Below are 26,864 nucleotides of genomic sequence, written 5' to 3'. Positions count from 1 at the left end.
TACTATGGTAGTCAATGGTGCCCCAAAACTTTGTAGTTTTCCACATTCTTTAAAATATCTTCTTTTGTGTTCAACAGAACCAATACATTTATACAGGTTTGGAACAACTTGAGGGTGAGTAAATGATGACAGAACTTTCGTTTTGGGTGAACAGTTAACTTATTACTGGTGTCTCATAATGTTATTTGTTTATTCCCAAAATCTTAGTGTGTGATTTTGATTTAATGTGGTGTTAATAGACTCCTAGACACACTTGCATGCCACAGTTGAAAACCGAAATATGTCCATGTGTAGCTTAACACCATTATAAGTGTATTCCAGGTTTCCCAGAAACACAAACTTGTAAAGAGCTGTTACGCTATTATGACAAGAGCTCTTTTATATATCTGACACTTCAACACATTGATATTTAAACGGGCAACCTGGAGACAAGTTCTTGGAAGAAGAAACGGGTGTGAAGAAGAGTATGGAACAGGCGCTGAGGAATTGGCATCCTCGTGTGAGATGGGAGCTGTCGGCACTCTGTGTATATGTGTGTGGAAGTGTGTGTGATATTTCATCTGGGAGGGGATGTCCATTGACCTCTGACTCGAGATCCAGAACGGTTGATGCATCTGTTCACTGAACGTGTCACACACAACACAAGCTCTAAATTCCAGTGGCATCTTATCATGCACTCATATTTCATACACATGTCACTGGAAGCAATGGTTATTTCATTAGTATGTATTTGCTTTATTTAAGGGATAGTTCACCCAAAAGAAATTCTGTAATCATTTATTCGCCCTAATGCCATCACTCTTTCTTGTTGAACACAAAATATATTTTGAGAAATGTCTCAGTGGGTTTGTTCATACAATGTTAGTCAATGGAGCCAATGTTGTTTGGTTAGCAACATTCTTCAAAATATCTTCTTTTGTGTTCTGCAGAAGAAAGAATATCATACAGGTTTGGAATGGCATGATTCGGGGGAGAAAACGATGAAATCATTTTCATTTTCCGGTGAACTATGTCTTAAATATAACATCTATAAAATATGTACTTAGTTTCTGCATCTCTTCAAATATTTTCAGAGCGCCGTCACTTAATGGACTCACAACACTTTGTTTCATTATTACATTCATTTGAAAAATGTAGGTTTCATTATGCTAAACATTATCAAAACAAAAAACACACATAGACATTTTCATAATTGTAAAATAATCTGTTTTGTATATTCACTTGCCGACCCCCTGCAGGACATTAGCAGACCCGTGAATTATTTAATGGATAAACAGATGTAATTTCATTGATATTCTCCATCCTCCCTTTGTTGCCATGCCAATAATTTCCAATGAAACAAAATTCAAGTTCACAGTTATTTCTATAACTGAAAACATTGTCTTCTGTCTAGACGTTCAATAAAGCAGAAGCAATCTATTTTGTTTATATTAATACTGTTTCATAAATCTCCATATATACGTCTCAGCTTGTTGTGTTTTTGTGGATCCGCAGCGATGGGGCTCTGCTCCTTTCTGCATGCCGAGCGACTCAATCACAGTGATGGATTTAAACTGGAATGAGCTGATCGATCCTTATGCAGTCTGTCAGCACGGCACTCTCCTGATTCTGCGTTTTCACAACCACGTGCGCATTTCTCCGCGGGTGACAGTGTGAAACAGATCTTTAGCGGGGAGGCTGTGTGTGCGTCGTCATGGTCCGTGTACATATGACATATACGTCAAACAAGATTCATAAGTTTGATATATAGTGTAATTAATGTGGATCACTGATATTTAGTTTGATTACGTATCATTAATCATTAATGCAGCATACATGGATTGGCACGTCTTAACTAAATTTGTGAAATCAAAGGGTACAGCTTTGGCATTTCTTTTTTTATAACTCTTTATATATATTACGAACAGAAACTGTTTTCTTGTAGTGAAGTGCTTTGAAAGGAAATGTTTGTTTGCTAACTCACTGTACCCGCCAACACAGTGCTGGCAACAGTTCCTTATTCTACGGGAAGAGATGACTAAAGCTTTACTCATTCACCATCATCCTTTCATAAAAAGTTTCTTGGCTCACATTAGTTATGTTTAGTTGAGCAGCAGTCATAACTCTCCCCAATGACACTCGAGGGCAATCAAAGTGAGAGGTTACCTTGTCTTTCCCAAACCAAACTTCCCATAAATGTGCCCTCAGTGGCAAACCTTCCCTGTTCTGCTGATCTCAAAACCATCTCCGCCAACGAAATTTTCAGAACCACTCTGGTGTTCAGTACGAAACGCGACCTCCACCGGCACCCCGTAAAACCTCCCGCGTGGCCCTTAGCCTTCATTAGCCGTTATTCGGGCAGGTTGGCAGTAAAAGTAAATGGCTTGCTGACTGATGTTTGGCGCAGAGTTGGTTTGCTTCCCGCTGTGAAAAGGGAGCAAAGCTGGAGCCAGACGGAGCCCTGAGAACGTGCCAGCGTGGAGCGATGACTGCGCCCTGGCACATAGACCGACTTAAGGAGTAAGTTAGCCGGCTAACACACTTTATAAACGCGTTAGCCTTTTGGGTGAAATGTTTATTATTTAATACGCCGCTTTGCGAGATGGGATGTTATCTCTCCATAAATGCACACATGCCAGGATGTTAAATACTCGGGATGCTCATTAAGTTTATGCGAGAACACCTGTTACTAAGTAAACCATTAGCCTGTTTTCTGGATTGATGGCATTTTGAAGGAATAGCAGTTTCAGCCTGGGCTAAATGTGATGTTGTTGCAATTAACCGTGTGGTTGGTGGTTATGTGCTAACCTTGCGGCAGTATAGAGGTGTATTACTAAACTGAGGGTTATTCGAACTATTGCAGGGTAAGGCTAAATATTTAAATGGATATTATTTCATATCAGTCATTATTTACTCACCTTCCTGTCATTTCAAACCTGTAGGACTTTCTTCGTTCTGCAGAACACAAAAGATCATTTGAAGAATGTGCTGTTGCTTTGTAACCAAACAACGTCAATACCCATTTACTTCTATTATATTGACACAATGGGGTACCGTCAATGTTTGGTTACCGACATTCTTCAAAATATCTATTTTGTGTTCTGCAGAAGATAGAAAGTCATACAGGCTTGAAATGGCAAGAGCAAAGGATGACCGAATTTTCATTTTTGGGTTTTCACTCGAAGTGAGAAGTTTGAAATGTATACATGCACATTGTATTTTGATATCTCATTGAAAGCACAGTGCTCCGTGGGCGCTGTATCTGTGCGGGTACGGTTACAAAACAAATGTATTTATGTAACCACGTCCCATTTCATCACTTCTTTTTTCTAGTGCTGTAGGTTATGACATTGTTTTGCATTTCCATTTCGCAGCTCCACGGCGCATTTCTTTTTTAGTCCCCCAAACATACCAATGTTGTTTTTATTACAGAAGGTGGTAATTTATGATAATCTCTGAGCATTATTTGCATTGAAACAGTGCTGTTCCGAGTGATATAACCTGTAAGCTAAAATCATTAGTCTTAATCTCTTCTGGAGTCACATTAATGCCACATCAATCACTGGGTTAAACTCCTCACACCTGATACGTGTGCTAAATGTTTTGCAGCTTTATCCTAGTAAGCATCTGCATGCTTTAAGTTTTTATTTATTGACACTCTTAAAGGGCCCACACAGTGATTTTGCTGTCGACGTCACAAGACCCTCCTGTGTTTCCACTCCACTGTTTCTGACAGACCCTCGGCATGACGTAAAGTTTAATGACTGATCTCCCGAAGCGCTGAACAGATGTGATGTTGTTGAATTTAGATTTCACCTCAGCAGGTGAAGTGTGTGTGTGTGTTCTGGTTTGACGGCAAACTTGAATCCTGTAGCTTGATTTTCAGTGTGTCTGTGGTGTGTGGGAGTTCTGATTTGCCTTAAACATGATTGCCAATCAGCTCCATGCATGAATTATATGCACAGTTCAGCCAAAAAGTTATGTTTTGGATCATTTGTACACACTCGTGTCATTCCAAACCTGCATGACGTCTGCAGAACACAAACAAAGATCTTTTCAAAGAATGGTGCTAACCAAATTGACTTCCATTGTATGGACACATTTCTCAAAATGTCTTCTTCCATAGAAGAAAGCTTTATACAGGTTTGGAGTTATTGACAGGTTTATATACATGAGGGTAAGTAAATAGTTTTTCGAAAAGAATAGAAAACAGATGTTAGTGCATTTAAAAAAATTACACGTTTACACGGATCCACGAAAACGAGTACAAATGCTGTATTATGCATGCCAGGCTAGTAGTTGTGGATATAACATTGTTAGGAAATAATAACACGTTTTATTTTAAGGTCCAGTTCTCTGTTTTAATAAACCATTAACTACGACTTTTGCCTCTGTAAACTCCTAGTTTGTTGCTTATTAATAGTTAGTAAGGTAGTTGTTAGGTTTGGTATTGTGTAGGATTAGGGAAGTAGAATATGTTCATGTAGAATATGTGCTTTATAAGTGCTAATAAACAGCTATGCTAATACTAGGCATGCTAATAAGCAACTATATACTAGTGAGAATTGGTCCCTATACTAAAGTGGTAGCGAAAATAGATAACTGCACACATACACACATTCAGATTTAACCCAAAAGTGCTTTTAAATTCCCTTTGGCGCTGTATGTGTGTGAGAGAGTCTAGCGAATGTTACTAATAATGTGTCTCCGTTGGTCGTAGTGGTGTAAATCTAGACTTTGCTGTAGAAAAGTATGTTGCCTAGCATAAACACACACTCCTGTATATCGCCCTTACTGTTTTGGGGATACTTGCGCATGTCTACAGTCTGAAGACGTAATATGCATGCACGTCAGCTTTATCATTGTTTATTACGAAACTATAATAACGTCGTTTATAAAGACTGGCGCTGTATCCCAATTCGTCTACTTATACTATGCACGATATGGGAAAGTGCGCTAGGACATACAGAAGAGGCCGTTGTTGCCTGGTTGACACTGTGATTGTTAACAAAATACAGCTCTTCTTTGGATTTAAGAAATTATTCAATCATAATTAGCCTATGTATGCAATGTTTACTGTATACTTACATTTTTTTAATTTAGTGAAGCACCTTTTATTTCATTTTATTTATGCAGTGCAGCAACACTAAACTCCGCCCTCTCACGGTGCATTGTTGGTAATTACAGCCGTTTTTGTGTGTCTGGATCTACACTTCGAATTTTCACTGGAAACAGTAGACCATAAGAGTACATTGAGAATACTCATTTCAGCAGACTTTGATTTGGGACGTACTAATTCTATTTCAAGAACGATATAAGGGCGGATGGCTTGCGAATTGGGACGCACCGTTGTACTTTGAAACCAGTTTTCCAAATGTTGTTTTTTGTCCCCCAAAATGCCGTTGGTGTGAAAACAAACAGCCAACACGCTTACAAAAATTTCCAGTTGCGGTTGAAGACGTATAAATGGTCCCTAAATCACAGTAGAAGATTACATAGCTTTTTTTCTAAAATGAAAGGAAATTTGGCTGTTATCCCAGGCAACCGGTTACACAGTAGAGGTGGGCGACTTGACAAACGACTCTACAAGATCATGTACAATGTACCTGTGTATTGCAAAATAAGGTCTTGATCTCCCTGTTGGGCTGGTTTCGCAATAATAACTGACTGACTGACTGTACAGTAAATTACCCACCTTATGTAGCGTTCCCTGACATTCACCCTGTAATACAGTGGAAACATCTTTTATTTCATTTTAGGTGGGGCAGGATACGCATTTGCAGTTTTCCATTTGTTATTATAAGGATATACATTGAGTGTGTACATATGAATGTGGGATCATGCAGTTATGCGTTTCATGTAATCTCACTCTCCGTTCTCTTTGTTCCTCTGTCCCCTTTGTTCCTCTGTCACTTTGCTTATACATTAACTGAACAAGTATGCTATTTCAGGGCTTTATGTAGCCATACATTCTAGTTTAATGGTATCTGCTGACTGTGCTAAAGTCTCAGAAACACAGTAAAACTGTGTGAACTCGGTCCTCTGGGCGTTTTACTTGGCCATTAAATTCAGAGGCCTATTATTAGACAAGACCAGAGCCCTAGTTTTTAAAAGCAACAACACTTAGAAGAAATCAAGCTTCGCGGTACTGTCCGTGTAATTATATAAGCTAAAAATACCGTGCGACACAAATTTGATGAAATGAAAAATGATGCGTTCTTGTTTTCTTTCCCACATAAGATTGGTCAGGGAACCGGTAATTCCTCTCGCATATCGTCCTCAGCGCTTTGGGTTTTGTTAGGCAATATGTACAGGAGATTATCAGATTACCACTTAATAAGCAAACGCACGCTTTCATTTCCGAGAGAGAAAATTTTTTTTATCAGCATTATCACATTTAAGGAAAATTGGCACAGATTTTCACACTGGCTTCGTCAAACCGATGTGCATGTCTGATGAGTATTCGTGCAGCTGCTGTTGAGCTTCCCAAACCGTTTTTTACAATTAACACAGTTGATATGAATTTCCATTTTTTTCTTCCCCATTCTTTCTTCAGGACGGGGATTGATAGAAGCGAGGGACATTAGTAACGGGTGGGGTTGACTGTAAGCGTGTGCCCGTCTGTCGCTGGGAGCCATCAGCTCTAATGGGCTGTTGACCCTCGGCAGGCAGGAGGGTCGAGTGGTCATTCATCACAAGACCATCCACGCGCCAGCCCCGCATGGCCTGATCGCTGGGCTAGATTAGCCATCAAACCTGGCATACGACTCCCAGAGCCAGAAGCAACTTAGCTTCTCTCTCTCGCATGTCTCATTCTCCTCTTCCCTCTCTGCTTTGGCTGAACTCTGATTGCACCCAGCTCAAGTTTTATCTCTACCGTGGAACAAGAGACACAGTTGCCTACCGCCGCTGGAGGACAGAATGGAATCAAACAGATCCTGCAGCTCTCTGCGCAGTGAGCTTCTCGGCTCTTGTCAAGCTCATCTCTTTATTGTGTGGGTGCTCCAGAACTGTCTAAGATGGCTCTATTTAACTGCGTGGTTGCGTAAGACAGCGTTTCAGTGTTTAATGTGTCTTAATACTCTACAGTATTGGGAATTCAAATCAAACCTTAGAATAGAAGCGGTGTTAAGATGCTCAGGGTTAACAGCTCATGCTGCTCACTGTTTTTAGTTCTAATCGTGATGGAAGGGATTAAATATAGTAAAGAGTCATGAATAGCGGTACACATAGATGGGTATGATTTTATTGATAAAGTTTTATTGGCGTTATCAGTTTAGGCAAAATGATAAAACCAATATACAAGAACATTAGCAACGCATGTCAGGGTGTGTAGACAGAACCCAAGCGCAGGCAGACTTGATATAAATCACAAAACTTTATTAAAACAAAAGACCCTCGATGGGGAAAACATGAACTAAAACAAGACAGTAAACAAAAGCCTCCCTCAAGGGGACAAAACAAACCACGTCCTTAGAATAATAAATCAATAATCCACAAACTTTGAACAGGAACAGGAACACGGGTAATCCAGACAGACTAGGGTAAATGTGCAAAAGTGAGCAAAATGCAAAATGAACCGACAAGAGACAGAGGGAAACTGGGGCTTGATAAGGGGAAACACTAACAAGGACTGATGACACAGGGAGAGTGGCGGCAGGTGACATGGATGAAACACTAAGGGAAAGCTAACAGGAGGATTGCACGAGGCAGGTGAGGGGACTGAAACACTAAGGGAAAGATGGATCAGGGCTGGAGACAAGACTAACACTAATGGACCGCTAACCGGGGAAACAAGGGGGCGGGACTAAAGGACGCGACACTGGAGAGAGAGCATGGCTTCTTAAACCAAAACAATGCTCTTTCTCCACACAAAACACATGGTACTGACATGATCCTGCCACAAGACTCGAAAACCAAGACAAGGAGAGGCAGGATCATGACAATGCATTTAACGGGGGCATGAAGGGGTCATTTTCAAATTAAATTTGGTACCTTTTTTAGAATGACAATTATGAATTACAATAACTATAAGTGATTCGTTTTAATGATGTAAACTTTATTTTAAAATGTTCTTTGTTAAATAATAATCTGTAAGACCATGAAAGTGCATTACAGAAGTAAAGTGATCGTTCTGATTTCATGTTCTTTTCAAAAGTGAAATATGTAATGTGTAAATCAGTCCTTAGTGCCCTGTTGGTTGAACTTTGCTCTTACATTTATGTTGTGTTGAAACACAAAGTGACAACATAAACAAATGCATTCGTGGGCTGCAGTTAACTTGCAGTGCCTTTAGCTTATTTCTGATAACAAGCAAAAGATACCGAGATGAACCGTTGCTTGGCTAAACTTGTCTCTCCAGTATTTTGAATTTAGACTCCGATACCAAGTTCAACCGCTAGATGTCAATGTACCTTACAGTTTCTTTAAATGCAACCAAACTACAGGACCCATTCAACAAGTTCATTTCATGAAGTGAACATACAACAAAATTCAACAAATTGTTTATTTATTACAATTATTATACAGTAAAATAATAATACAAATTAATATTAACATCAATAAAATAATATATAAATGGTTATATTTTACGAGACGAGCCAAACACAGACCGGAAGTAAACTTGGGGGGGCGTGCGTGCGTCCAATGAACCGGTCTATAAATATCTTGTGATTTTTTTTAATTTTTTTTTCACATTGGACATGTTAAATGCATTATTACATAAGCTGCTTTGCAACAGTTTTCTAAAAAAAATTGAAAAGCGCAATAGAAAATTGTGAATGATTCGTGTTCAGATTTCCAGGAAGTCTGTGAAGCTTTCAGAAAAGTTTCTGGAATCCATGCTCATTATACATGCAAAAAGGTTAGCAGTTATGTGTTTTATTTGTTTGCCCAACTTTCTTCTTGGCATCTCACTATCAAGGTGATGCATGGTGTTGGACAGGCCAGATTTCAGACAGGCTTCTCATTAATCTTCGGTTAATGAGCCTTCATGCAGGTTCTAATGAGGTGTAATTGCTGTTTCGTCCTGGCTGGAATCAATGCTGCCGTCCAGGCACTGGCCACTGTGGACACAGACACACATTCCAGCTAACAAACCACCCTACTCATCTTTTTACCTGTCCCACATACTCTCTTTCAGATACACACACATATTTGATCAATTATTCATATCAAGTCCTTTGTTAGGAGTTAGATTTTTTGCTGTGGATGCAGCAGTTGTCAATACGGGAAGATTGATAATGCTAATAAAATCCTCTCTGCTGCTTTGTTTATATTAAAGTTGTATTAAAAGCTGTTTTTTATTTTTTGAAAGATGTTTGTTTTGATGGAATATGTCGTATAGGCATCCAGAGAAGTTGGAGCTGTAGTTAAGCAGTTGGTGTGCATGTGTGTTCCATGTGGTTGCAATGTGGTTTCATATAGACCAAAAGAGCCAGCCCGCAAGTCTCTGTCTTGGAATTTAAATCTGTGTTTATTTGTTGCCCGCTTTATTGTCTGCCAGGCAAAAATAGTAAGTAATATCGCTTAGAAAGTAACCTGTCTTCGGTTGTATCGGATGCACCATTAAAGGAATCATTCACGTCTGTAGTATAAACCATTTAAGATGAGCTACGCATCCATATGTAGGGGTTTGTTCATGATAAACATAAACAAGGATTATTAAAACAATGTCGTCTGTTCAAGAGATGATGTGAGCATGTATTCGGTGATACTGGTTGAACTGGTGCCTTGAAAAACACAGTGATTGTACCCTGGTGCATGGATCCAGTCTCTCATCGATTCTCTTTCTTTCCGCTATGGTACCTCCTCTTACGCCACCCACCTAAACTGAGACTTGTCATGGACTCCTCCCACTTTTTATGTCCATCTATTATTCTTCCTCTTTCTGCCAGTAGCACAGTAGTAGAGTAAAACCATGTCTGAGGCGTGTGCGAAGAGATATTTTGGCCCGTCTCAGCCATTGATCATGCAAACAGACACTGTACACTTACTTTGTCTAATTCTCAAACTCATAGTTTGGAAATATTGACTCAAATTGCCTGGTTTTGCTCTGTATGTCAGGAATTTATCTTTAGCACCCACAATGCACCAGCTTTACAGAATTCCTCTTTTTTTTAATAGATCTGTGCTCTCACAAATTTCTCATTAAACAACTGTCACACAGTGTTTTACAAAACCAGTTCTTAAAAATAACACAAATATTGCATTAAAGGAGCAATGTGGAGATTTTTGAGACATCTAGTGGTGAGGTTGCGAATTGCGAGCAATGCTCACTCATCTCTCTCTTTCGAAGCAGTATTGTGCCTAACACAGAACTACATTTTCGCTTCTGTGCCGAAAGAGATGATTTACAAAACGTGTTCTGTGGAGCATTTTGTCCGTTTAGGGCTACTGTAGAAACAACATGGTGAATTCCATGTAAGGGGACCTGCGGTGTATGTAGACAGAAAAAGCTCATTCTAATAATAACAATAACAGCAGTAAAATCAAAAGGCTTCATTATTTATTGAAGAATAGTTATGTATCTTATATTGAATTTCTGTCAATAGATCCTCCGAAATATTACACACAACACCTTAAATACATTTGGTGTTGAATATATCATAGAGCAGAACCTTACCAGTTGACATTTATATTCTCTCGTTGTATATACAGTCATACCACCCGGCCTTGGTACACTTATTTTAGCTTACTGAAAGGTTCACGTTTTGCGCAGCTGTTTGCAGGGACACACATGCACACCACAAAGAGCCCAGACCGAAAATACACTCTGGCTCCAGACCACAGATGCAGCTCCACTCAGTCACAGGTTGGGTATGGATGTGGCCACCACACTAGCTTGGCAAAGCTCACAGTGTATGGGCCCAGAGACGGAACAGAAGATGGACAGAAGAAATATATGAGTTGAGTTTGTGTGTGCGTCTCAGGCAGTCCTGGCAGCTGGATGGGTTTGAGAACAGAGGACGCCTGTCTCGGCTTCGGCTGTAAGAAAGAGATAATGTGGATGATCAGATTGAGGCAGATGGGGTGGTAGTGGATGGGTTGTAAATGTTTCAAATGGTGGATGGTTTGAAATAATAAGATGTGAGATCAACAGTAGCTGTCTCCTGTTTCTCTTGAGACTGTGTCAGATCTTTACAGGCAGCTGTTGGACTGTTGGAAGTTCACACGGTCAATGTGTGGTATTGATAACCGTATTACTATCAGGGCTCTGTGCGTGGTACAGTAGACAGAGGCGTATCGAATCCTGTCTCATTGATTGGGTTAAAATCAATTCCCTTCTCACTACTAATGCATGTAACCATAGTGAGCGGTAATGACAGTTAATCAGACATGGTCTTGAAAAGCAGCCATACGTCTGTTTTTCAGAAGTCAAAGTGAAGTTATAATGGGGTTAAATGGACCAGTATAGTGTTATAAATGTACAAAAGGTCCATTGTGACACTTGGCATGTCAATGCAAACCCCAGCATATACAGTATCATCCACAGTCAGGGTTGCCAGATCTTCACAGGGAAAGCACAATTACAGCTAACTTGCCCAACGACCTCAGCTCAAGTTCCAAAACTCAAAGTGTTTCACTCCAACAAGACATATTTTACAGGACACTGTTTGGCATTTCACACAATTTCTTATTGAAAATGAGTTTATATTAGTTATTATGAAGACAGTTTTATAAATGTTTTCATAAAACCTAACCTTACTTTAAGAATGACTGCCGATGTACAATATTCTTATATCTTAAACCCGCAGGAAAAAAAACGGCGGCAACCGTTTTAAGGTAGCCCAATTTTGCAGGAAAACCAGAGACTTCTCAACCCTTCCCATAGTCCAGCTTACCATATGACATTTATTACCTTTTTATCATTCTTTTGTGCACAAACAGGTCTAAGTGCTTAGACTTACAGTTTAATGAAATACACATTAAGTGTGAAAGTGAATGCTTTTCACCTGACGCACTTTAACAATGTGCTACATTCACAAAAAAACATGTTGTGAACAACTTAAAAAGAGATGTTTGTATACATTTTTAGGTAATTTATAAAATGATGGTCAAATGATGGAGAAAAACTTTATAACTGTTCATATAACCAAATGTCTGCTGCATATGGGCATTTTAAAGATGGGACTGGGAGGCGGGCTACCTTTTCTTTTGCTTATGGAATTGTCACTGTCATTCACAATGAGTACAAACAATAACCACATTTAGCTTTTCAAACAGACCCGCACAGTATTTTGAAATGCGGATACAAAAGAAAGACAATGGCTCTTGTCCAAGACACCCGAGATGACATCGAGATGTCTATTTAGAACATAACACCGTCAAATCAATAGTGCACACATGCTACAAATGCATTCACCGTTGCAATTTCATTATATTCTGTCTGACATGCAGACAAAAAATTTGGAGCTGATTAAGAGTCTAAAGCATTTTCTCTATGTGCCGTACGGCCAGCCCAACTTCATTTGAGACCACACAAATACAGACTGCCTCTGACCGTCAGAGATAGCAGTACACCCAAAATTGGAGGTCTCACGGGATCTCATATGTGCTTCCTGAGCCAAGCAGATAACACGTTTGAAAGACTGCTCACTTCTGCTCTGCTACAGGTGAAATAAAATGTTTTGTTTGTAATTAAAGGAATATACAGTAATTGTATTGTGTTAAAACAAAGTGGGATTGGACTGGATCTGCAACAGTTGGCTCAGAGAGCATATGCAAGAAATGTCATAACTAGCAAACGGAGTAGATATTCAAATACAGTTTACGCAACATAAATAACCATGACTTTAATCTGACAGGAAGCATAATGCAACTATTTCTTCACAAAACAGCATATAATTAAGGACTAATGAAAAGTGGTTGAGAGAAGTACCTAAACAAAAGAGAAACAACATTTTTTATATCATTGAAAGACTGAACTAATTATTACTCTTTTGTTATACAAAACCTAAATTGAAATGCTCTGAATGACAGTTGTGATTTATCAGATCATTTTTTCTGAAGTCAAGTGAAGTATTACGGTCTTGGGAATTATGAACCTGTTTGCGTCTCGCATTCCCTTAAGGGTTATAAAAATGTTTTAATCCTTAACTTGTGGATAATGAATACTCTGTGAGAACCAAACATTTTAAGAATTTCAAATTTCAAGATTTCTTTTAGTATTAATAGAAGAATAACTAAATAATACAACTGTGTGTTGTTATAATATTTTTATATATTTAAAAATGCAAGATACAATTTATTGGCCTGTATTTTTTCTCCATTCACCAGCCATTGCCTAGGGCAGGAGTTCCCAAACTTTTCCTCGGAGGAGGTTATTAGGTCTATCCAAACACGCATGTAATGACAACACAAAAGAACGGTCTAACATATTATTTTATAGTTATTTACTCATTATTTTACTTAAAGTTATACATGAACCATAAACAATTACAACAGATGGTAAAATTTCATTGAATGATTAGAGTGCTGATTCGATTGACTATATGCAAACGTCGGCCTCTTTTCGTACTTACGATGTCCTTTCTGACTGCCGCGCATCTCTGCCCTCCTCCACTGGACTCCCTGAGTTGTCTTCCGTTGATGCGATTCATTTCGACACATATATCCTCAACTTAAAGCCTGAAAAATATTCTGTGTGCACACATGGGTATGTTTTACGCTGTGCTATAAATTGACTTGCTGCACCTAACCTAATGCGGTTATTAATGTTGTTAATGTGGCATAATCACCTCGGGGTCACGATCGAGGGGGGGGGAGGAATTTCCAAAGGCTGATGGGTTTTATTTTTAAGTAAAATTTGTATATTTTGTTACACTTATTGATTAAATGCGGTATATCTAATTATAATACTAAATTCAACTTCCTCCCCCGCAGCCTTGCGACCCCTCGGGGTAGAAAAATCTACTTTTGTATTCCGCATAAGGAAGACCGATATAAAGGTTTTGGATGACATAAATTTAAATGAACAACAGAATGACAGAATTTCTATTTTTGAAAACCCTTTGCCCTAAATATCTGTAAATACCATGAAAGTCCTATTGCAGTGCTCAGGTGCAAGAGGAGATATGTTTTATTCCTGCGTTCCCACCCACAATTCCCTGCGAGTATAGATGTAGGATTTTAAAGCGATCGTTTATTCAAAGGAAGGGTGGAAAGGTGAGGAGAACAGGTGTGACTTGTCGTGCCCAGCTGTAGAGTTTAAACTGATGTATTTAGTTTAATCCAGAGAACACACACACACACGCATACAGTACATACACACTACAGCATTTATTTGCCAGAGGACTTGGCTGACATAGCACAGGATTTCAGAATTTTAAACCAGTAACAGTATTTCCCCTCTTTGGGGATTAAGTTGTTTCCATATGAGCCTGAGGTAACGGAAAGGTTAGCAAGCAGGGGATTCTAGAGGGATGATAAAGAGGAAACACGGACTTCTGGCATATAATGGAAAACCTGGAGCATGTACTGTAGTTACAGATGAAAAGAGTGTGACTTGAATTAATATTTGATGTCAACAGTGTCTAAGAATGGTATTTTTGGTAATTGGATCTACAAACGCAGGAACGAGAGCCAAAAAACAGACCCTGCGGGAAAATCCTACAAGAATTCAACATTTTTATGAGGATGTTGATCGGCTGGTGCATTGCAAATATTTGCTGCCGTGATGTAGGTGGGTTGAAGAGGTGAAGGTCAATGGTAAGCTTTGATTTCCACAATGTGTCCCGTCATGTGACGCCGTAAATCAACAGAAAGCCACCAGACCACCCACACGCATGCATTCACACAGCATCTGACACCTGGAGAGGAAGCGGCGCTAATGCGGTGGGTGGGCGGTCACGGTGTGTATATGTACATGTGGAACGGCGGGGTTGTCATTTGAACTTTGACTCCTGAGCTGTTGCAGACGTGTAGGGTTAAAGGGCACAAGCTCCTCTATGCCGGCTTCAGATCCGCTGGAACCGCTAATTATCGTAATGCACTCCGGCAGATGGATACATCCATCTTTCCGAACCGCAACAACGTGCCCAAACGAGTACAGGGAGGCATGGAGAGCGACATCAGTCCCAGCGTGAGTGGATGTAAGCTTGCATGTATGAGTTCCTTACACACTCCCTCTCTTCAGGCAGCCTCTAATAGTCTCCTGTTCATGCTGGTTGGCCTTATTTAAACCTTTCCAGCTGAACAGCATGTGCGTTTCGGTGCAGGTAAAATTCGACTTTTGTCTTAACCTCGCTGTGTGGCTCCCTATCAATGTCCATCACACAAATCTTTCTTCCTTGTGTTTTTAGCTGTAGATTTATCTTTGTGTACTGGAGAGAAGTTGTTTGGATGTTAACTGGATCTCACTTTGCTGGTAATGAGGCGGGATGCTCACAATACACGGTGTTAGCATGCTAATAAGGCACCAGCGCTGAATGAAAATATAAAATTCAAAAAACGTAGTTATAAACAGTAAACTGGTTCACGTTACTAATTAACTAACTAGTAGTATGACTTGTTGACTAAGTGAAGTGTAATATGTGAGGCCAAGTACTGTAGTAGCACACCAACACTCCCCGTTAACCGGAAGTTGCAAGCGTTTTTACTTTTTTAATGCATTTCCGTGTGAAATGGAATCTAATGAGAAAAATAGTGGGTGTGGCTTTTGTTTTTCACTGCGATTTGATTGGATGTATAAAAACAGCCGTGCGTTTTGTAGGAATGCATGTTTCTAAATATCACACATGTGCATTTTAAGCCAGTTTGCAATAGTAGAATAATTTGTGTATTTCAAAGTTGTGTACCTGTATAGTCAACCTTTTAGGTCGACACAAATAGCAGAGACTAGCACATGAATGTTAGTGCATGCATGGAAGATGATCACTGATCAGAAAGAATGTGACGCGTATATGTTGGTTATAGATGTATTTGATTTTAAATATATGTTAATAAAGCTTTCCTGTAGCTCAGTGGTTAGAGCATGGCACTAGCAATGCTAAGGTTTGTTTGTTCGATCCCAGGGGATTGCACATCCTTAGAAACAAATGTATTGTATAATACAATGGATAAAAGCGTCTGCCAAATGCATAAATGTAAATGTATAGTTCAAATCGATTTGACAAACTTTTACTTTTACAAACTAATTGTATTGTGTATCATGTTGTTTAACAAGTTGTTCTATACATTATATCGCAATATTTTTCAACATCGTACATTTTCCAAGCTTTAATGGTGTGACCTTGGGGTCAATCTGCTGGAACGTTTGGCCTTTGTTTTTGAATTTTTCCTCCTGTAAATAATCTTCCTCACTGTGCAATGATGGACTTCAGATTGTTTGGAAATGGGTTTGTAACTCGTCCTGAAGCATCTTGCTTCTCTAAAGCCGTGTTTGAATTTTTGCGAATCGGAAACTTAATATTACAGACGTCTTTCTTGCTTGCTTTTGTTAACACAAACCTCCATGTTGCAAACTAACAAAACTTCAGCTTTTTTAGAGGCGCTCACACTTGCTGATGATCAGGGAATCAGGAGCGTTTGATTGGCAGCACCTTACTATTACTTTTCATTTTAATTCTCATTGAAGCAGTGAGGATTTTCGTTTTTCACTTATCGTTTTTGTTACAGTAAATAATAAATGACACAGTGTAATATATCATGTGTTGTTGTTCGAAGGTGGTATTAGACTATTTTTAAGACTGCTAAGGACCAGCTGATTTTTGTTTTATTATGTCCTGATACTTAAAACCACCTCCACCTCTTTTGGCCTCTCCTACCGTCTCCATTACTCACTACACTTTCCCCATTTTTCCGCAAGAGCTCCCTCGGGCAGAGATGCAATTATGCAGTGGTGCAGTGTTATATTTCATTTCACGAGCGTCCCCGCATTATACTGTATACCTATAAAACTGACTGTTAACAGCTTCATACCACCCCAGCATTAGAGATGGTTTTAGGGAGTAATGGAGACTTTGAGTTTTGTATCTGTTGATGGGGTAATTGGGAATGATTCTGTGATGTTGTCTTTTATTGTCTTGAAGTGTAATTCTTTAACGCATGATTTGACTATGGATGCTGTCTAGTATTCAACCAGCTACTTTCTCCTAAAACACACATACACACGTTAGCCAGACTTGTTTCTGATTTTATCATGCCATGCCAGTCAGACCTATACGTTTATACATATGTGTATTATTACATATGAAATATATATGTATATATATTTATAAATGAATACAATAAATGCATCTAAATATGTTTACATGTATGTTTGTTTTTGTTTTCGTGTTCTTCTAATTTAAATAAATACAATATTATAATAAAATATATAAATAAAAAAATATATATTTATAAATGAATACAATAAATGCATCTAAATATGCTTACGTGTACGTGTATGTGTATGTGTTTGTTTTTGTGTTTATAAATACAAAATGAATATGCACATACATATATTATGTAAACACAAAGTTTATTTTGGATTCGTTTAATTGTTTGACAGCCCTCATTGATGTGTTCATTTATTTTATTTTGAGTACTTGTCCTTGAAATATAGTGATCGGACGATCTCTGGCTGATCACTTTCTGTTATGTCGTCTTCAGATGAGACTCTTGGGGATTTTTGTGTGAGATTGCTCTTTTTCCACCCGGCAGGTCTCGCTATTAAACACAATTAGCTTGTTCAGGCTTGTTTAAGCTTTTTAGGAGTAAATTTACTAAAGCTTTTAAGCACTTCGTGTAAATAAAGCCTTCACAGAAATGTTAATGAAACTGCCTGAATCTGGTACCCTGGAGCTCAGCAAAAAAAAACGTTTGATTTGGAAATGTTAATATTAAACTTTGAATCTGTCATGTACCAATGGTCTCTGTATTTGTTTATATCACAGAAATCCGAGGTGGTCGTGGATCTAAAGACGGTCTGGTACGGCAGCTACCTCTATACGACACCCCATATGAACCAGAGGAGAACGGAGGAGAGCTGGATGGAGGCCGGTGCTCTCGGGAGAGCAGGTTACCCCAGGATGACGAAAGGCCTCCGGAGGAGTACGACCAGCCGTGGGAGTGGAAAAAAGAACGGATATCGAAAGCCTTCGCAGGTTCGGTTCATGCTTAGCTTTTTTTAATTGTTTTCTAATGGCTTCGAGTGAGTGATTAATAAATACTGAACAGCCGTATTAACCTGATGTTAAAGTCATGTGCCTGGCTCTGCGGGAGTGGGTTTCTGGTGGTGGAGTAAATAAAAATAATTATTAATGTTACCAACTTAACCACATTTTTCAGTGCAGTAGTTGTGTTCATTGATCGTGGTTGACTGTGAGATGGTGTCATTCGTATGTTGTTTAAAAAATTACAAGGGGTGGTGCGGGGTCTCATGCTTTTGTGAGTTGGTGGGAACCTGAATCACGCCTGAAGCATTTCCATTGCAAAGGTTTGACAATCACAGTATCCTCCTTTTCCTGGGAATTCTGGGAGATTTTCAGGTCAAAGATTTCTCTTTGTCTCTGATTGTTACCTACTTTATTCCTCGGTGAACTTCAGGAACAGCCCACTTTCAGTTTCTATCTCTCCGGGTGGCCTACTTTTGACTGCGAACGGACGTCCTGTGTGTGTGCACATGTGTGGCCTTGCTTTCTCTTTCCGTATACGACCTACCAATCGAACTGGTGCTGATATAACAAAGGTCTGTTGTCACTTTTTCAGGGTGAGATCAGGTGTTACGGGTGTCTTTAGTTTTCTGAACGTTACCTTGATTTGGCACAAGGACTCATGGTTGACTCGGGCACAACCAAACAAGGCTGTTCAAAGTTTAGTTTAGTAAATGCAACAGAATAAAATATTGACCAGATGAAAGATCTTGAAAGGTGTTTCCTTTTCCTTTTGTTTGTGTTGTTTGTGGAACAGCTCTGCTTTGTTATAACTGCATTAGTCATGAGGACTCGAGCACCAGAGGACCAACCAGCAGAGATGCCGACATCTCTGGACCCCTGAAAGGTACTGTGGTGGAAGGGCTGGTTCTCCCTCGCTCTTCTCTTGCTCTCTGTCTGCCTGAATATATAACTGAATTAGTTTTAACATTTAAGGCTGTTTTCCTCGCAGATCAGTAACGGTTCTAATGCTTTCTGGGATAGTTCACCCAAACGTAAAAAGTTTGTCATGTTTTAAGAACAATATGAAGAACTGAAACACATTGCTTGTCTTTCATTAAGTACATACTCTTCGTGTTCTACGCATTAATGTTGTGAGTTGCATTTTGAATTTTAAAATATATTTCTCCGAGGAGAAACCGCAGTGCTGTCGATCAGAGCTTTCAAAGACTTCATTATTTCCCACATGTCCTTGTCCTACTTTTTCGACTGCCTTTACCTCTCGCTATTGTGCTCCTGTATAGATAAATCCTGCTTTGGCACTTTTTGTCCGTCAAGAAGGAGAGAAATCGGAAATCAGTCTGAAGGCTTCTGGCATGGTGCCAGATCCTCTCAGAAATATCCTTCCTGTGGACCTGTTAACACTCAGATATTTTCTGTCTTCAAAAAGAAATCTTCAAGAAACTTCAATCATAGCAGAACACCCTTGGGAGCTCCTCTGGTTGTCTACCAGTCAGACGCTGATTTCCCGAGGTCAGAATGTCATTCTAAGGTCACGACCTTAGAGAAACGCCGGGGGCGAGACACTCATTAGGGGCTTTTTTTATAAATGAAGACTTTGTGTTATTATCGGTTGTTCGTACATCGCTTGAGGGAGAGAATTTTTCCTTGCCCAACTTTTGGATGTATCTGGGTCACTGTCTGTTGGAGAGTTTTACATTGTATTTGCATTTCGCTACTTTTCATTATTACATGAATAATGTAATACTCATTGGTCTTATTTCGAGTCGTCCACGTCTCGCCGTATTTTCGCGTGCAAGAATTCGACTTCTTTAAATTTGTCTGTCAGCTTGTAAAATGCAAATACTTGATTAGGATAAATGTAGTTGGTTGCGAAGCTAAAGTGACTGCGGGAGACTCATTCAAGCAGGGAAAAAATTGCGGTTAGTATGAATGAGGGGTTTGGTTATCACGCAGCGCTGTGGTTCATGTTCATGTGTATTTAATCAACCTTCGTTCGGTCGAACGAAACGCACAGCATTAATATCTCCGTGTTGTGTGCTGTAGTGGATTTCATTTGTGCGTCTTGTGCTATTTATTTAGTGCAAGATTAATCCACTGAAGCATTTGTTATGCTGTCTGTGTGCGTGCGTGCGTGTGTGTTATATTCACTCAAGGATTTATCAATGAAGCATGTTCAGTTATTTGCAGGTATGTGTTAGTGTAGGGCACTGCGAGGTTATGCACTTGTACGTCCCCTAATTAGTCATCTGGTTATCTCCGACCTCTCAGCTCACACATACACACCAGCACAGCAGATAAAGGTCCAGCGTGACTGATGAGCTCAGTGTGAATGCGAGGATACATCAAAAATGTGTGTGCGCCTTTGGCTATAAAGATAAACCTGCAAGGTGAAAACACAATAAGCACATACATTTTTGTCAATACAGCTATTTTCTATAGCTTTCCCTTTTAATTCCATAAACATGGCATCGTCACAAGAGTTATCTGCATACACACGGTTGAAAAAAATAACTGCTTTTATGGGCCGATATATCGGTGCATCTCTAATTTGTACAAAATTCTCAAAACCCACAAACATGCATGAAACGGCTTTTTGTACACCTTTCCACTGTAAGGATCTCTATGCATGCGTGATAGGGTTACATAGTTTCACAAGTTGATGCCAACAGCTATGACAGCAAGCTGGTTTATATCATTTAAATTTGTTAACTTATGCACAGAAATTTTGCTACGTTTTAAAGAAACAGTGGCTCGCATTATTGTAAGCGTTAGTGATATTCATTCCCCGTTTTTCTCACTAACAGTCTTGCATGTCTGATGCTTTTTTCTGTCCCTCAGAGTGTCTCATTTCCATGCCAGTGCTATGGTGTGATAACGGGCTTCTGTCATGGAACACACACAGATTGGTCACATGGTGCTTTCATTGGGTTCAAAGCTGCCACTCAAGAGACAGAAATGCCAGAGCGCTTATCTTCTCACAGACACACTTTCCATAGATGTAATGATTTTTATACTGTACAAACTGTATATTCAGTCCCCTAACACCCATTATAGCATTTTTACATTTTCACATAACCGCATTTAGTTTGATTTAGAAGCTGTTTACATGGGGTCCAAAAAAATGTCCCCACAAGGTAAAAAATGACTGTTATTGCCATTTTTGTTGTGACCTTTGGTTTCCGCACTTACAATCATATCTATTACCATGCCCACACTCTCACACATACACACTGTGCATGTATACAGCACACATACTGTTGCAAAGAAACAAGAACGCCTAAGTGAAATCTTAATCTAAGATCTCTGGGTGTTCAGCATATAGTAACCAAGCCAAACTGATGATTAAAATCGATTTTCAATCGTTCGTTTAGTGTCACGAATAAAAATTCTAACAACACGTACAGAAATTAATCAAATACCAGATTTACTAAAGGCTTGCGTAAAAGAAACTACTGTCAGTATTTGCTAGGAACACGTTTGCGTTGAAAAGATGTGGACACAAAGTTTGCGACTGACTGTATTACATACACATTTGTAGTAGTTTCCTCTTCAGTGCAAACTTTATTTACTAAGGTTTGCATCCGTCATTAAGCATTAATCTTAAACCTTGTGCTAATTTGCGCTGCTTTTAGTGGATTGCATTGGTCATTGTTGAAATGGGATATGTTTTTTAATGTCCGCCTTGTTAGTATATCAACCACAGAAATATTCACTCCCATCTGCGCTTTTTTAAAATCTGCGCTATTTTGGCCTGTTTAGTAAAGTGTCCCCCGCAGGCTGAGCTATGCTATTGTTTAGTGGGAGATGGCTGTTTTCACATCAGTCTCCACAATGCAGATGGCATAATGATGAAGGTATGCAGGCTTTCTAACCTGCATCATCTCCCCTGCACTCGCTCGCCATTACAGCAACATTGGCAGAAACAGCAAAGACTCGTTCATACTGTATGTTGAGTCATTTACACAAGATAAACACTGAGCTGGACCGCTTGTCAAGTCCACACATTCATTTACCTAAACACAAGCCCTCATATAAGCTTTACATTTTATTAATCGAACAGCACCCAGCAGCGTGTGAAAGAGTTTCCCCTCCACAGGCTTCGCTCAGATAGTTAGCACAACAGTTGTTGACTTATTTATCACAGATGGCGACGATGAAATGCCACAGTTACTGCTGTGAACTTCTCGAAAACGTGCTTGACTTTTCTAATTGCACCCGAGGCGTAGGAAACACGCTTTACATTTCCACAGCGCTATATGTAATTACATCACACCCCCATGTTTTGAATACGCATACAATTTGCTGGCAGCATTAACCAGAAGCAGATCAAGAGACTCTTTAAGAACAAGCGCTTCTTCAAGTCACATTTAACTTGACTGACTGCTTCATTAGAAAGTCTTGGCAACTTCCTGAAGACGAGTTGATTATTGTGGATGTTATTGAGTGTGACACGTTTCTGAACGCTTCATGGTTATTTCTTTGGATTGCCAGACAACAGATTTTAGCCGTGCAGTGCATATTTACAGATGCTGCAAATATATCAGGGTTGTCAGATACTACTGTATTACTAACTTTGTCATTCGTGTCACCGCAGTGAAACAGCTTTGCATGAGCTAAGTGCTTCAGTGCATCAGGTCCAAGGCTTAACATTTCATGTCTGATCTGTCTTATCGTGGATTCTGTTTAGATGGTTCACACTCCTTCAGAACGCACAGATTTGTCTAGCCTAAAGCCTGCTCGTGTCTAAATGGCGTGTTACAAATAGTCATCGGTCTCCTGCTGTTAATTAGGTCTCCGTCAAGCATAAATAAAAGTGTGAAATGGAATCTATTCATTTTGCCCTTTTCATCTGCCTAGTTCTGGATTATCCAACCCCTCAGCAGCTCCGCTATAAGATTGCTTTCAAATCAGTATGCTGGAACATGAGATAAAACCCTGCTTGCCTGAATGAGTCCTGCCCAAGGGAATTCTGGGAAATTGAGGACATTTTTTCCTCGCCCAGCATGTTCTTTTAAATTTGGTGCCAGCAGGTTCAAGGAAAGGACAAGGAATAGACACTGGGTATTGCTAACTCATCAACTCAGAACCGTGCCAGATTGGTGAACTCGGCCAAAGTTCAACACAATCATTGAGAATGTGTGTGTGTGTGTGTGTGTGTGTGTGTGTGTGTGTGTGTGTTTCTGTCATTGTGTGCGTGCGTGCGTGCGTGCGTGCGTGCGTGCGTGCGTGCGTGTGTTTCTGTCATTGTGTGTGTGTGTGTTTCTGTCATTGAGTGTGTGTGTGTGTGTTTCTGTCATTGAGTGTGTGTTTGTTTCTGTCATTGAGTGTGTGTGTGTTTCTGTCATTGAGTGTGTGTGTGTTTCTGTCATTGAGTCTGTGTGTGTTTCTGTCATTGAGTCTGTGTTTGTTTCTGTCATTGAGTGTGTGTGTGTTTCTGTCATTGAGTGTGTGTGTGTTTCTGTCATTGTGTGTGTAATAGTGTCTAAATATTCATTTGAAACTGGTGCTCACAATAATGTAGCAATTTTCCCACTTTTATTAAATTGCCTATTATTTGGTGACAGCAGGTTTATTGAGGAAATCAATGATTGTAATTGGTTGAAGTTTGCCTTGAGATGTGCAGGAGTGTGTCTATTAAACGTGCGTGTAATTGGTATTAGTATTGTGCCTTAGCAATCATAGAATAATTTATTTTCAAGAACTGAACTCTAAACCCAAATGATGATCCAGAGTGATGCACGTCCTACTTCTTGTGTATGAGTTATTAAGCCTAATCTCATGTGAATTCATCAATATTATGAGGTGGCTAATTTGTAAGTCAACGTACGATTATTTGAAAAACGCCATATTGAAACCCCTCCCCTATCCCGACCCCAAACCTAAACTGGTGCTAAAGCTAAATCGTACTAAAATGTACAAAAGAAATGTACAAATTCATACAAATTAAAATAGTTACGAATTGCAGCGAGACTTCGGTTTTACTTTAGTTTTGTTACAGCTTTGAATTAGCTTCTTATTCTTTTATTAATTAAATCATTTTTATATTTGTATTAAATTATTTCGTGTTTTTTGTTTTGCTGTTTATTTAAGTTACGTTTTGCATTGTTAAATTATTGTGATTTATACTTTATCTCAGTTTTAGTTGCGTACGTTTATTTATTTGACGTTAATCATTTTAGTCGCTCAACTTTAAGGTATTTCAGATTATTGCTTAGGCATCATTTCTAATTTTTATATCCTTTTTTATTTATATTTAGGCCTAAAGCTAATTTCTCATTCATTGTAATTAACAAGTTTTAAACTTAAGTTTTAGTGAACAATAATAACCCCGGTTATCCTTAAATGAACCAATCACAGACCACTTTAAGATTCTCTTTCTGCATTCACTGCTGACCTTAAATTGACTCCGTTCTAGATTTGGTTTATTTATTTGATCGCCACCTTTCTTTCACAGTACCCTCTAAATTGCTCTTCATTTGCGTTTGGTGACTAAATTACCATACAAGACACAATTCTCACAAACTGCTTTCGGATCACCGAAACGAACCAAGTGTGAAAACACCCTGAAATTAAGACAGAAACATCGCCACCTACTCCAGCACTCGTGTTTACAAACAGGGTAATTTTGCATCGGGGATTCTGCCAAGGCTGTAAAACGCACTAATCCTCGCAATATGCTGTATTACCACAAGGCCAAGGACTTCTCAAAAGAATTCGTCTGCCAACAGAAATTGTAAAGGCTTACTAGCTTAACGCAAGAAATCTTTGAGTGACTGCCTCTTAAGCAAGTTCACCTTCAAGGTGGAAAAGCCGATATACACAATTCATCTCATGTGTGAGTCAGCTAATATGTGTGACCCGGGTGAATTCGCTACTCCGCCATCCTACGGGGATGACAGGCAAAGCTTCTCCCTCCCAAAACAATTACATGCTAATCTAAAGCGCCGGACGAGAATTAGCTTTTTAATCGGGCTGCTGGCAGGCCTCTACTTCACCCTTCTGTGGAGGAAGTTATTATATTAGCTGTCAGAGGCTGACCTCTCTCTCGCCTGCTGGATCGGCTCCATTCAGCAGAAAGCGTGCAGATAATGGCGCTCTGTCAACTGTCATCCTATCTCACCGTTGTTGAACAATAGTTGTCGTGTGACCGCTCTTAGCAGAGCATTATTCGAAAATGCTAGGAGCCACTAAATATTCAATTTTTCTGCCAGAGATTTTTGTTGTAGCCTTATTCATTACATTAGACCACAGAGTTGCGATTCCTCTCTGGTACCAAAGACAAGGGCGAGTTCATAACCGGGGATCGGAGGAGTCAGTTTATCAGCTGGATAAAACGCATTGCGGCCTGACAGGGTAGTCAACAAACCGGCAGCTTTATTTTGGATGTGGTGGCAGGTTAGGTCGTTCCCTTGTCAAGTAATGAAAGCAGGCAATGCCAAATGAATCACAAGTATGGTTTAGCCTGCTTTGAAATTCACCAGCACCGCTCAAAGCGATTGTTTGTATCAAACCGGCCTCTGGGAGACGTTTTGTTTGTCTTTTGTGTTTGTTTTGGCTTGTGTGTCGTGTCGAGCTCGGTTTCTGTCAGAATAGCGATGGGGAGATGATGCGCGGAAAGCGAAATGGTGGGATTTGTTTCTTGTTTCATTCATAACAGACGCAGCTTGGGGGCTTAGGTGACAAGGAACGTCTCATTTCTTGACAATGAACTCCCGGTGTACCTTGATGTTGGTTTTTAATGAGTTGGCGAAGTATGTGTGAATTTGTTGTCCAGTTATTAGGAAGATTCACAAAAGCTTTCACTGTGCCTATGATGCAATGCTGGTTCATTTTTCATTCTAATAGCCTTTAAGCATCTGTGTTTTGGAGGTGGGGTTTGGAAAAAAGGGTGTGTCTAATTCAGTGTATCCTGGCAGAAATTCTATAACCACTAATACTGCTGACAGCATGGTACTTAAAGTATGTTTAAGTTATTCGATTTGGTATTAGTGAGTATCTTTCCTTGGGCGTTGTAAAAGGTTTTGGTCCTAATGGCACCTTGGGGATCTCACTGTGATGATGTGTCTTGGTATATTAGGACTGTATGATGGAAGGTCTGACTGTGGTTTTGGCTCTCTGTATTGTGGAATTTAACAGGTTAACCAAATTTTACGCCCCGTTCAGACCGCCAGCGACAAAGCGAGGCTATGTCATTCTTTATAATGGAGAGCCAGCTACACGGGCAACAGCGACAGTTGGCAACAGGAAGTGGGTGCGTCTAGCGACGTGACATATTTGCTCAACTTTAAGCAAATGATGAGCGACTTTCCAACCAATAGGAGTAAAGCAGCAGAGCTCATGTCATCCGTCTCTGCCATAACTACCTAGTTGCCAGAGACTATCAACACCCATCGACAAAGTTGCTGGTGGTCTGAATTAGTTGCATCACGCATGTCGCGTCCGGTGTAGACACAGTGTTACTATATATGCTTCTCACTTGTAATGATATTGAGGACTGTAATACTGCTTGTGTTGTGAGTGGGATGGTTTACATCACTAGATTTGCTGTAACAATATTATTCAATCCATGAATGGACTTCAGTAAAAGGTTGTCTTCAGAAGAGCCGTTTCAGTTGAGGGAGCAATAGAGAAGTTCATTTGGAGTGGTGGTCCATTAGATGTATTATTGCTGTTTTATGCTTATAGCAGATCGTTTTTTATTGTGTTTGTGTATCATGCTAGACAAGGTCTGAGATAATGAGAAGCAGCATGGAGGAGTATAATGTGGTGTTTTTTCTAATTACCTGT

General features: G+C 39.6%; 1 protein-coding gene across 1 annotated transcript in view; it reads left to right on the top strand.

Moving 5' to 3' along the window:
- shf (Src homology 2 domain containing F) overlaps window positions 1–26,864 on the top strand; it is a 98,742-nt gene that overhangs the window by 54,993 nt on the left and 16,885 nt on the right. Inside the window, 2 exon segments of the mRNA XM_079465571.1 lie at window positions 17,856–18,065; window positions 18,871–18,960. Of these exon segments, the coding sequence (XP_079321697.1) occupies window positions 17,856–18,065; window positions 18,871–18,960 (300 nt within the window).

The sequence above is a fragment of the Barbatula barbatula genome, assembly GCF_947034865.1.
Source record: "Barbatula barbatula genome assembly, chromosome: 10".
Classification (NCBI taxonomy): Eukaryota; Metazoa; Chordata; class Actinopteri; order Cypriniformes; family Nemacheilidae; genus Barbatula; species Barbatula barbatula.
This window is presented reverse-complemented; position numbering and strand designations above follow the sequence as displayed.